The sequence below is a fragment of the Haliotis cracherodii genome, unplaced genomic scaffold (genome assembly GCF_022045235.1).
Source record: "Haliotis cracherodii isolate W230 unplaced genomic scaffold, xgHalCrac1.p SCAF_2, whole genome shotgun sequence".
Classification (NCBI taxonomy): domain Eukaryota; kingdom Metazoa; phylum Mollusca; class Gastropoda; order Lepetellida; family Haliotidae; genus Haliotis; species Haliotis cracherodii.
In genome coordinates, this window is record NW_027266275.1 from 35,687,465 (window position 1) to 35,700,658 (window position 13,194).

General features: G+C 40.6%; 1 protein-coding gene and 1 pseudogene across 1 annotated transcript in view; one reads left to right on the forward strand and one right to left on the reverse strand.

The window, feature by feature from the left end:
- The first annotated feature begins 1,880 nt into the window (after positions 1-1,880).
- On the forward strand, positions 1,881-11,215 carry LOC139467586 (chitotriosidase-1-like; annotated as a pseudogene).
- An 893-nt stretch (positions 11,216-12,108) lies between these two features.
- Positions 12,109-13,194, reverse strand: part of LOC139469053 (ragulator complex protein LAMTOR3-B-like) — a 70,283-nt gene continuing 69,197 nt past the window's right edge. The window contains exon 6 of the mRNA XM_071251181.1: positions 12,109-12,909. Within this exon, the coding sequence (XP_071107282.1) occupies positions 12,836-12,909 (74 nt within the window). The 3' untranslated portion in view covers positions 12,109-12,835. The remainder of the gene's footprint in view (positions 12,910-13,194) is intronic.

Here is a 13,194-nt window from a genome sequence, read left to right on the forward strand (position 1 = left end):
AACCTTAAACTGACACAGGCCTTTGACATTTGCCATGTTGGTAAAACGAGCCAGGGTATTTTGCCTGGGACGTTGATGGTTTTCTGAGCATGGCCCTCCAATTTCTGCTGTTCCTACAGGTCTGTGGACATCATCACAACAGCTTAGTACGCTACATATCCTCATGTTTTCATTGACTACCTACAATGCTGTTAAAAACAAACGAATTCACAAACGCGACGGCATCGCGAAAATATCGCGTCACCATCGCGATCGTAGGTCGTTTGTTTTGACTAGTGCGCAAATATAAAACATCAACTCCAGATAATAATCAATCAAGATTATCTGCTGCAGCAGATTCCATTGGGTGTAAAAGGCAAATTAGCGGTGAATATATATATATGACAGGATCACTGAAAATCAGCGATGACACCAGGTGAAAAGGGTAAGTCTGTCCTGCTCCATTGGTATCATTCGCCACTCACACAAACTGAACTAAAAAAATGTTTGCTTGTTGCCTAACACCTCACAGCAGTAGCCCCCTCGTATGACAAGGGACTGTAAACAATCGTGTCTTGACGAAACGAACGCCATCACGATCGTGAACTTGACGCGACCTGTGGAACGCCGCAAAGATGGGACATTTGCTTGAACAGTGTATCATTATAGTTCTCACTAGGAAAAGCTGACCGTTTACTTTAACCATTATGTGTTGATGTAGTGATTATTAGCCACTAAGATGCATGTGTCATATGATGGTGTTTGAGAATATGGTCCCAGGGGCAGAGTAGTCCCAAATAGCCAATGTCTGAAATGCAGATTGAAAAGATGACAATAAGGTTGTGTGACCTTGATGATTGTATGCCACCTACCCCGGCATCGTGAAACGTTGCCCAGGCCTTCAAACATGTTTTAGCTGGTCCAGAACTATGTTTTGATAACATACCTTGCACATCTGAACTGTTGTAAGTTGTTAGTTATTCAGTAATAAAACATTAAACAACTTTTTCGTATGTGGTGTTTGAGATGAACCTTAGTGGTAACATCTGTATTGAGAAGCTACCAACTAAAAGAGGTTCTACTCTTCGCTGTCGAACCTACCCTGCAAACTCAGACGACCTCAATCTTAATCTGTGTCCTCATCTTGTCTTTTCCTTCTCCACCCTTGGCAACAGGACACAGCTGCAGGCAAATGACCTTGGACGACCCCTCCAAGGGTGATGATGTTATTTGGGAGATAAACCATGTAAGTTATAAACACCATGAATGCCTGGGGACTTTAAGATTTGAAACCTCAGATTAACGCCGTCGGTATCAAAAAGCATTAACATATATAGAATGCGGTGTTCATATCGCCAAGCCGAATGACATGTTTGTAACTTTGAGAGTGAGGAATAAAAATACTTATCACGAAAAGAATTCATGCGCAGTAAAAAAACAACACTATTTCCGGGATCGTTTTCTCACCATTCAGATTGCATCACACGCTCACATTCGTTTTATTATCTCATATCTGACACAGCAGTTGGATTACTATCCCAAATAAACGTATCGGAACAGGATACACTGAAGTGGGCGTTGACAGTGATTTCGATGAAATAAAATCGTTGTTAGAAAAGATGGCTCTGTTTTAAAAGAGGAAAAGTGGTTCGTTTAGTGGGAAATATACAGATTCTTAGCGAATACATATATATAGGCGTGTTTAATAACACACCTAACACTAATAAGATTGAAGCTGTTTTATCAATAAAACTTTCTGTTTTGTTCTCAAAGATATGTTTAACCCTCTTGGTGACCATGGGTACAATGTGTGATGCCCATTTCTGGTGTCCCCCGCTGTGATATTGCTGGAATATTGCTAATAGCGGATTAAAATCATACTCACTCACTCATTTATGTTTATGGAGTTAATTTTTGTTTTATTCTGTTATCAGCAGCAATGGCCGAGCGTTCGAGATAATATTCCATGTTGTATCACAGACATATTTGGCACCTGCCGGGTTCCAGGACCATTCCAACGGCTGACAGCCCAAACCAGTCTCCACCAACAAGTAATGAAGTTTGTTCTGAATATGTTCAGGCTCGCACCTGTATGAACTAAATGTTTTATAGCGTTTGAAGGTTTCTCTATAAATGTCCATACAATTCATGACTGTGCCATTGAACCACACTTATATGTGTATATCAACAGGTCATACAGAACTCTAACAAAGTATGCACGTGTAATGTATGCAGTTACAATGCATGTGGGGGAGAGAACGAAGACTGCGATCATGCAACATCAAGTATTCGAACATACATGCAGGACATATCTGAGAAGCAGGGATTTTGACAGAAAGAAGTCAAACAATGGATATTAAGTTATCATACACAAGAGCTTGACCGATTCTTATCACATGTCTTCACAGGTAACGTCAAGGCGTGGGGGATATTCGCATCAGAATGCGTGTAGGTTTCAAATGAATAGTTGATATTGAAAAACCTGAATCATTGCAATATTACGGTGATGACACTAGCTGTTCACGAAAAGGGTGACCCTGCCGACAGCACCCGTCGTGGGTGAAGGTTAAGGTCACGATATAGTTGACCGAATGAACTATATCTCACACGACTGCATATATTTCTTGTTGCAGAAGACGACGCCCAGGGATGATACGATTACTTTGCCTTCTTCTCCTTCAAGTGATTGTCATTTCAACCGAGCGTAAGTAATTTTCAAAAACATATTCGATGATTGATGCAATGATTAAATACTTAGTCCATCATGGCCTACCAATAAGGAACAAAGGCCAACCGGAAATCCTGGCTCAACTCAACTCTTACATTTGTTTAATGATTACCCTCATTTCACATGGACAGTGTCTTGGCATAAAAAAACCGTTATTAATCACAAGATATGCATCAACCTGTTGATCAGAGGTATCTGTTACCCAATGTCCATTGCATTTTGTGAATTTAAAGACCGCCTCGGGGGTGGGGTGGGAGGGGTGGATACAGCGTCTGCGCTCATTTCACATCACCTATTGTGCATATAAACAGGTGTACTAATGTGTTTTGCACAGAGCCCGACTATAAAAGGTTCTGCTATGTGAGCGGCTGGGCACGTTACCGTCACAACCCTGCGACGTTCAACCCCGAGGACATCGACCCAGACCTGTGCACCCATCTTGCCTTCGCCGGGTAGGTTCATCAAAGCAACATTTAGGGGTGGCCTAGTGATCAAAGTGTTCGATTACTCACATGGGGAACAATGTGTGAAGCCCATTCTGGTGTCCCCAAGCGTGCTGTTGGTGGAATATAGCAAAAAGCGGCGTACAACCATAACCACTCACTCAAAGCCTTAGGAATTTCATATTCGTATCTCTTCCACGTGGTCAAATAGTGGGAGTGTTAGGTTTGGAGAGATACACACTTACGAATCAATGCAAACGTAGAATGACACCAGGTGTTCGCGAAACGTGTAAAATGGACTTCCGTACCGGCCACATCCGTTGTCAGTGAAAGCCAATGGCTTGGTGATTATGCAGTTTGCCGTTCATCAAATTGTCCCAGACTTAGATTCAATATTAAAGGTTTCCTAAAGGTATGCTACAACAAACAAGCTGGAAGGAATTTCCATCTGTTTATTATTAAATTAATGTTTGTCGCCCTTTATTTTTGCAGAAGTAGTTGTTAAACCTAAAGTGTGATAGTTCGGATACATTGCTGTTTTGATCGTTTGAACACCCGCTTGTTGTCATATCATATCAACAAACTGGATAGCTAAAATCATCCCGATTGTGCTCGCTCGACTAACTATTCACAAGTTTATTTATCGAATCAGATATCACCGCTTCAATGCTCTAAAGTCTAAAAATCCCACCTTGAAGACTCTTCTCTCACTGGGCGGATATGGGATGGGGTCAAAGCTCTTCACCATACTCGCCGCCAACAACAGCAACATCGAAACTTTCGTTAACAATTATATCACGTTCCTGAGGCAGCGTTGTTGTGACGGCCTTGACATTGACTGGGAGTATCCAGGCGACCAGGGCAGCCCACCCAGTGACAAGCACAGGTTCAAGAAGCTAGTACAGGTTTGATCGCAGATGGAAGAAACAATTATATTTATTCCTTATCGACGTATATCATAATACAAAGACCCATTTCGTATTCACAAGCGTTAAGTGATTACGGTGGCCATCTTGTTTTTTCTGGCATCTTTCAGCACCTTTTGTACTTGACTGTATATGTGTTTTTTCATTAGACCTTTATATGTCAACCATTTTTAAACAAAAGGAGTATTTTTTCATTGACAGTTTGTCGTGCTTGCAGGAGATATTTGATCGTAAATGTGACTGTATATCAACACCTTAAATTGTCAGAGGCCGTCAAAGATGCCAGATTGGAATTGAAAGATGTACATAAACATGTATGCAGTTTTTAAAAATTCTTTTGTTGAATTACCTACTACCAATTATCATACATGCACGATTGTGCGGCGTAGAGTAATTATAGTTACTCAAAGGTAAAATTACGGGTACATTATTATGTAGGGTAATTTTTTTATAAACGACGTTCACGTCCTTTAAATGACGTCATATTTGTGAAAGGAACCTCAGGGGAATTTTTTTTTATGAAGATAGATTGAATACATGTGAGGTGAAAACTCATTAATCCGTTCGGGACTGTTTATACTTTTCAGGATTAATAACTTTCGGGATAAAGAAGTGCGGAGTAATTTCCCTGTAAATATATATAGATACTACCAACAAGACAAACGGACTAACGTGGTTTCAGTTATGGGCATGGATCATCGTTGGTTATAAGTACAGGGATGAGCTTGGAGACAGATGGTTGATATATCTGCACAGGTTGTGTTTTCGGCTTTTCACGATGAGGCCGGCCAGACAGGCAACCCTCGACTTCTATTGACTGCGGCCCTGGCACCGTCGCCTCACAGAGTTGGGAAGTCCTATGAAGCCCTTGAGCTGGCCAGGTAAATGTCAAAACAAAATGGAAAACGACCACCTCATTGTTTATTTGTTTGTTGTTAACCCCGCACTATGCAATATTCTAGCTATATGATGGCGGTCTGTAAATAATCTGGACCAGACAATTCAGTGATTGACATATTGAGCATCGATCTACGCCACTGGGACACGATGTCATGCATCAACCAAGTCAATGAGCCTGATCACCCGATCCCGTTAGTAGCCTCTTACAAGCATGGGTTGCTAAAGACCAATTCTAACACGGAACTTCACGGCTTAATGAGCACGGCTGCTTAAAATAGCATACATACATGGCCACAGGATTGCTACTGTTCTGAAAGTAATACATAATGGACTCGTGATAGTACCGCATGGGAAGTAAAGGAATAGATGCGATGACAATCACGGAGGTAAAGACGAGTCCAATTGATTTCGCAACTGTTCCGTTTTATCCTGGGAAAGTATTGTCACACGTCCTCTCTATCTCCAAGCCAGCAAATTCCAAAGTGTACAAATTTGATAACATTATGACAATACAAGGGTACTTACTACACGTGAGCAAAACGAAAAACACCCATAAGATCAGAGAATTTAGTTTTGCTTGGTCATTGAGACCAATTATTGTCTTAACAGATGTTTTTAAGAACGTCAGTCTTGTTTAATTAACTAGACAAGACTAGGGATGTGGCCATGAAGTTTAACCTAGGCTTCGGGTACATCTGGGATCTTATATCCTTCAATAATGATCAAATAGCCAATTCCCTTCCATCGATATACTCACCAGAACTGAATTCGAAATAAAATAGTCCAGTGAACCCGCCTCATCTGTTTCATATTTAGAGATGTGCCTAAAAATCAGAGTGACAAAAGACTATCCACAAGACTGTATGACAATAGGGGTGACATGAATTGAAACTGATTATTCTCTGGCGTTGATGTTTTATACTCAACTTTCCCAAGGTCAACTTTCCTTTTATGTCGAGAAATATTCCAGCTACTACAACCTTTGGTGTCTACATCTCACAACGTTTGAGGTACAATCGAGTATGCTCTTTCTACGAAAATTTCAAAGAGCGTCATGACTCAAAAGTTGTTTGATCAGGGTTACATAATTCCTGGCGTTAGTAAATCTTTTAGAATGTTTTATGGTAGATATATGGAGGATATTTACAAATATAACACATCAGTGTCCAAAATGATGTTTTCACAATTTCCTATTTTGCTCCATATGTTGCCGTGTTTTTAGGTGGATAATTGACTTACTTTCGCATGTGTTTGTGACGGGTGCCACCGGTAGGACAGAATGTGCTCACCTTTTTGCGAACCCCTGGTATCATCACTATTTCATAGTGATTCATAATCACATGCTTATGATTATTGGTTTATTATGGAATGGGTTTTATCGCTTTCATTCATTGTGTGTGTGAAACGCTCAGATGGTAGTGTCCACTGCTTCCTCGCTGAAAGCGGGACCCAAACACATTTGTTTCTGAACATCCGGCAAGTCTAGTGAACGATTTTTGTTGTTGTAAAATCGGAGGTCAAAATATTTTATGGAACATATTGTGTGTTTTTTCTTTCTAAAAAAGAACCTCGCCTTTGTTCTAGTTCCCTGGACCTCATCAACCTGATGACCTATGCCCTACATGGACAGTGGAACAAGCCGTTAGTGACCGGTCACCCCGCAGCCCTGTACAGCACCACGACTGACCCGAGCTTAAACATTGTGAGTAATGCATATATCTGATATCTTAATATATATGAAGACGATATCTTACACGGGGGAAGAGATATGGTTCTTAAGGCTGACATTGTACCACTTTGACACATTCTAAGGTCTTATGTTGAAAATGAATTTCTCTTAGTGTATGCCTTTCAAACTTTAACTTGATTAATTTTGACTACAGATATCAACTATATTGTATGTGTTCATTTCTTCTAAAATATGATTACTTTGTTTGCCGATGCATCCTTTGTATCCAAGCTGCACCAACACTGTGATCACCTTGCCACATTGATTTGCTATTTCTTATTAAGGACGCCTTGGCAAATTATTGGGCCAATATGGGAATACCAAAACACAAGATTCTGATCGGCGTGCCATTCTATGGAAGAACCTACTCCCTGAATGAAACCACTGTGCATGGAGTAGGGGCACCTGCATATAGCCCGCTGCTGGGAATCTAACACACAGTCAAGGAACCTTGGCTTACTACGAGGTATAAATCCTATTGTATATTATCATGGCCCCATCCTCTATTATCCAGCGTAATTATTTGTCTGTGATCGTCAGTTTCCCCAAAGTTGTAAACGTCTTGCACCTGCATCATTTAGGGACTTCCTACATAATCAAGCTGGCACGACGTGATATAACTAAAATACTGTTCAAAGTGACGTGAAACCCAACTCACTCACTCACTCATGGAGGGGACTGGGACAATCTAATTAAAATCAGATCTTAGTCCTCGCCGCCGCTTGTTTAGCGGTAGCGAGAACTAAAATCTGATTTTAATGAGATTGGGACTGGGGTGGCCCAGTAATGTGAGGGAAGCATTTTCGAGTTACGTCCGCTAGTAGAACTCACTCGCTCACTCCAGTGTGTTAATTCTCTGGATTTATTATGAATAAATACAGAAGTGATGCCACCAGCTCCACCTCTGTTATCAATAATTCAGCACGTAATTTTTCTCATAATTTCATGAGCCAATTCAACAACCAATCATCATGCCTTGTCTCGGCGTATATACATCTTTTTTTCAAATTCAAGGCAGCTGTCCATGTGAGCTCTCGAAAAATTGAAATGAGTCAGAAGACTGGAATAAATGAACTTTTAGCTGGAAAAGATTATTTTTATTAACAGAGGAGGCTAACAATTAGTCCCAGCAAATTTTATTACAGTTTTTAAAAACTCACTTTCCGGGTCTACTCACTCGAATGTTATGGCAAAATATATACCTATCTTGGAGTAAAGGATTAGCCTAATTACAGAAGCGACAATGTCAAACATATTTCAACAAATTCAGTAAATGGGCTATCTTGCCACTGGATTTTCTATCTGGCTCACGAGCGGTCGGGTAACCTTGAGGTTAAAGGGTTCGCTCGTCACGCCGAAGACCCCGGTTCGATTCTCGACATGGGTAGAATGTGTGAAGCCCATTTCTGGTGTCACCCACCGTGATATTGCTGGAATATTGCTAAAAGCGGCATAAAACCATACTCACTCACTCTATCTGGTCCATCACTTGATTGTCTGGTTTGTTCACAGGCCGCCGTCGCATGGCAGGTCTGCTGCTGCGCGCCGTCAGTCAACAAACAAACACTAACTTTGGATACAAATTGTATGAGTGGCGGTGCTACCGGTAGAGCAGGACATGCTTACCCTTGTCGTGAACACCTGGTGTCAACAGTCAGTTTCAGTCATCCATTCATTTAATTTTCACCGCCAGTTTGCATTAAACTTTCGATGGATAGTCAAGACTGGTTCTTCTCTGGCGTTGACTGCCACGGTCAATTTAAAACATGTAGATCAAGACTGGTAATGGCAAAGCATGAAATGAATTCTCCCTTTAAAACTAACTTAATCATAAGCAAGATGCAAGACACTTTTCAGAAACTTAACTGAAAATTAAAGTTTCGTGATAAATTTCATGTGAATGTCTGGCTAAGAGATCATCTAAGGTCATCTACCATATTTGTGTTCATATATTTGCCAGCTTTTGAATACTGGCGCCACCAGCTACATCAGCAGCAACCAGTCCGTGCCTTGCATGGTACACGGGGAGACGTGGGTCGGATACGATGACGAGAAGAGTCTCCAAGAGAAGGTGCTGAAGACTGCATCACAGTGCCTGGCTTTGACCCCGTGTAGACTCCGGGTTGGAATAGGTCGTCATCAACCTATGCTTATCTTACGAGATGACCAAGTGGATTGGTTGGTCAGAATTAAGTGACTTAGTTGTTTGTCTGCTCATATCAATCACTGATCTCGGAATGGGGATCGGGTGGACAGGCGTCAGTGACTTAATGGATTGCATGGCATCTTTCCCTGACGCTGCCCATATCAATCACTGGCCCTGTCTGGTCCTGAGTCGCTTATCTTCAAGCCGTCGTCAAACAGCTGGAATATTGCTGAGTACAAACAACCAAATCCACTGACACATGTAAGAAAAAGACAATCGTCAGGGTATGTCACATGTCTTTTACATAAACTTCAATCATTATTTAAATATACATCAATCTTCAAGGTCAGTGTTCAGCATCTGCGCATCAACAGGGCTGCAAAGGAAAAGCGGCCTATAGAGGAAGTTGTCTCAGCTAAGACAAATCTTAGCAACTTACGACAAAAATTACGACTGCCATTAGAGCTATTCTTAAAACTGTCTTAAACCTATTGTAGCCGTGTAGCTAAGACAGGTTTCGACAGGTCTGACCCTGTCTTAATTTGTGTCTTAAACTTAAGATAACTTAGCGCTAAGACAGCTTTGAGTATAGGCTAAGCTAGGACGTTTTTCGCTACGACACCTTTACGCCAATCTTGGCGCTAAGACAGCTTTGTGAATAGGCCGCCATGAGTTTAGTGTATACCGATTCCTTCTCTTCAGGTTAAGTACGTAATAAACAATGGTTATGGTGGAATTATGGTCTGGGCCCTGGATCTGGACGACTGCGGAGGTATCTGTGGCAAGACTACCCGCTCATTCACGCCATAAAAGATGCATTCAGCATCATTGTGGGCAAAAGGTAACTTGGTTAAACTTGGTGAAAACACATATTCAGTAACGCCAAATGCCATGGGTCTGATTGTGTTAATTGAACAGTTAATGGTCAAGACAGCAGATACTCAATAAACCAATAAATATCAACAAAACTATGATACACTCTCAAGAATACCCTCACCAATCTCATAACAATGAGATCGTTTACTGTCACATGATACCTGTCTGCGTGAGATCTGAGAACATTCCATTGCAAGGTCGCATCGGGTGAACATTCTATTCAGCTAATCTGTTCGGTACGAGTGAAGAAAGACAAACCAGTATATCTCATTTCTGTATGGAGGTCTCCTCAGACCTCAGTAAGGATAAAACTTTATGGATAAACAACTTCTTTATTACAATTAAGACCGACGTTTCGGTGTAGGTTCAAGCAAGGTGTTAGAACCTACACCGAAACGTCGCTCTTAATTGTAATAAAGAAGTTGTTCATCCATAAATTCTTATCCTTACTTAGTACTACAACTTCTAAATGCCTATCAAAGAAGCTCCTCATAGCTTCTCACAGAGAGTAACCATACCGGAATAATAGATCTCCCACTTACCTCATGAATGTCAGTGATCTATATCACATGTGTTATAATGATCATTGTGTGGCTGTCGGCTTTCATTTTAATTTTTACATTGAACAAAGATGCGTTCACATGGTACCAGAAACTGAGTCCGTTACAATCATGGAAGACTTTGGATTTGGGTTTTACTTGTAGTTCTGAGCTGATACGTATTTGTCTGATTGTTAAAAGGATGTGCAAAGATAAATAACAGGTGTGCCACTTTGTTGTGTTGCAGACAAGTGACAGACTACAACACAGTGATTCTCCAGGGTAATGCTGTAGCTGCCACTCAGAACTTCAATGGAGGCTCTTCTGGAAGTAAGTGTCCACAGATTTATCCCAATTACTCTAGAACCGACTGTAGGGGATCACTTACATGGCAATCAAAGAATAGGAGAGTTCCAAAGATACTTCTGTATATGATTTGGATAAGTACACGTATGATTAAACTAAAATGAGACTGAATTACCAGCACTGGCTGATGATCAACTCCACTCCAAAGATATTGTAGGTTGTACAAACCATGATTCGTTATTAGTAACAATATTATTAGTTACAATAAACTTGTAAAGTTCATGGCAGTAAGTGCATTATAGCTAGTTAACTCTTAAAATGTAATTTCTGTTCTTCCCTCTCTTTTTACAGACATTTGGTCATGTGGTGTCTGATGAGAAAACTCACACACTGACTTTTTCTTATTGCAGATTCTGAATTCCTTGCTAAAATGCATACATCTTCTACCCTCTCCATTGCAGACTTTGTGTCCAATTTCTGTGCTGACAAGACAGATGGACTTTACCCTGACGCCTCCTCCTGTCAATACTACTACACCTGTACATTCGGCCAGACCATCAGAGAACCGTGTCCCTATGGTACCGTGTTCCACTGTGCCATACATGTCTGTGACTTCCCACACCCTGATGGCAGATGTAGCTAGTCAGTGTCAGCGTCAGACCTATGGCAGTGTTACCCATGAACATCTGAAATATATTTTCCTTCTGCTGGGGTTGATCCTTGATTTTAAGTTTAAAGGCGAATATTGTTTTTGGCTGTTAATTAAAATCAAAGTCCTACACTTGGATGGTCATTAATGTCTGTGACTGCCCACGGGGTGATAGGTGATGCAGCTAGAGACCCGTGAAGATCCGGGATAGAATAGGTCTTCAGCAACCCATGCTTGCTGTACAAAGCTACTACGCTTGTCGCAAGAGGTAACTAACAGGATCGAATGGTAGGGCTTGATGACTTGGTTGATGTATGTCATCGTATCCCAATTGCATAGATTGATGCTCATGATGTCAATCACTGAATTGTCTGGTCCAGATTATTTACAGACTGCCGTCAAAAAGCTGGAATATTGCAGAGTGTGACGTTAAACAACAAGAACAACAACAAAATGTAGCTAGATGTAGTGTGGGGCAAACAAAGACTGTCACAGACTTCTTACACATCATTTTGAAACCCAGTAGGGTGACATCATAATTGTTTAGAAGGATGAACCTGTCCTAAATTTGCAAAAGTAAAATAAAAAAAACAATCACTGCGTATGAATTACAAATGCCTATTCAGAACATACCTTGTCTATTATTGAATTTTAGAAAATGTTAAAAGTAAAAAGATACTTTTACTAAAAACTATGTAAAATCAACACTTTGCCTTTGTGTCTTTTCAGGGACCAAAATACATTGTAACGGTAATCACAAGAAGAATCAATAGGGCCATGACTATTCTGATAACACAGAAATTGTAATAAATGACTTCAGTGTAAACCAAGCAGCTGTAACACACAACATCTCATCAATCGAAGAAACTACAACAAAACACAGGAAATGAAATATTTGCAAGTAGCATACATTTATTTATAACAATAAAATACTATGACAGGAAACATTATTATTGCACGTACATTTGTAGCAACATAAATGACCATCCTGCTGATGAGATATAACATACAATAATTTCACAATTAACATAATGCAGACTTTCACCATCATTACACAATTGTTTACATTTTTGTTCATAGAGGGAAGAAATGTTACACACACAGTATTTTCTGCTCAAAACATTCTTAAGCATGTTAAAGTGAGTAGAAATTTAGAAAGTAGGATATTTCATTAATGCTGTGGAGCTAAAATGATAAACAGATAATAGTCTTTAAACTAAAATCTTGATAAGAATATTATGTGGACATGAGGGTTAGGGTTAGGGTTAGCATCAGGGTCAGGGTCAGGGTCAGATTCAGGGTCAGATTCAGGGTCATCTTGTGGCTGAGGTCAGGATCAAGGTTGGGGTTAGAATTTAGGTGTCAGATCAGGGTCAGGGATAGGGAGAGGGACAAGCTTATGTCAGGGTTGATTAAGGGTAGGGTCAGGTGAGGATCAAGGTCAGGTCAAGGTCAGGTCAAGGTCAGACTAACCCTAACCCTAAATCTAACATAAGTTGCAAGGTGACATTTCCCCAATATCTGGATAATATGTCAGAGAATGTCACGTGACAAGGCCAGCCATGATGGCTCTGTACATCGTCATCATCCCATCTGTTTTTTCGTTCAGGTGTGCTATGACATGTTGATCACTTTTGAAACCTCAATTAAGACATCAGACAGCTCGTTTTCTAGGTTCAGAATGTCTCCTGTGAAGAACATAAACAAACATAAGCAAGCATTGCATTTCTTAAGCATTCATCTGAAGCGGTCGGGTAGACTCGTGGTTAAAGCCTTTGCTTGTCACGGCAAAGACCTGGGTTCAATTCCCAATATGGGTACAATGTGTGAAGCCCATTTCTGGAGTCCCCCGCCGTGACATTGCTGGAATATTGCTGAAAGCGGCCTAAAACCATACTCACTCACTTATTCATTCACTGCAAACAGAGTATGTGCTACACAATTAATCCATGCTTGCCGTAAAAGGCGACTAT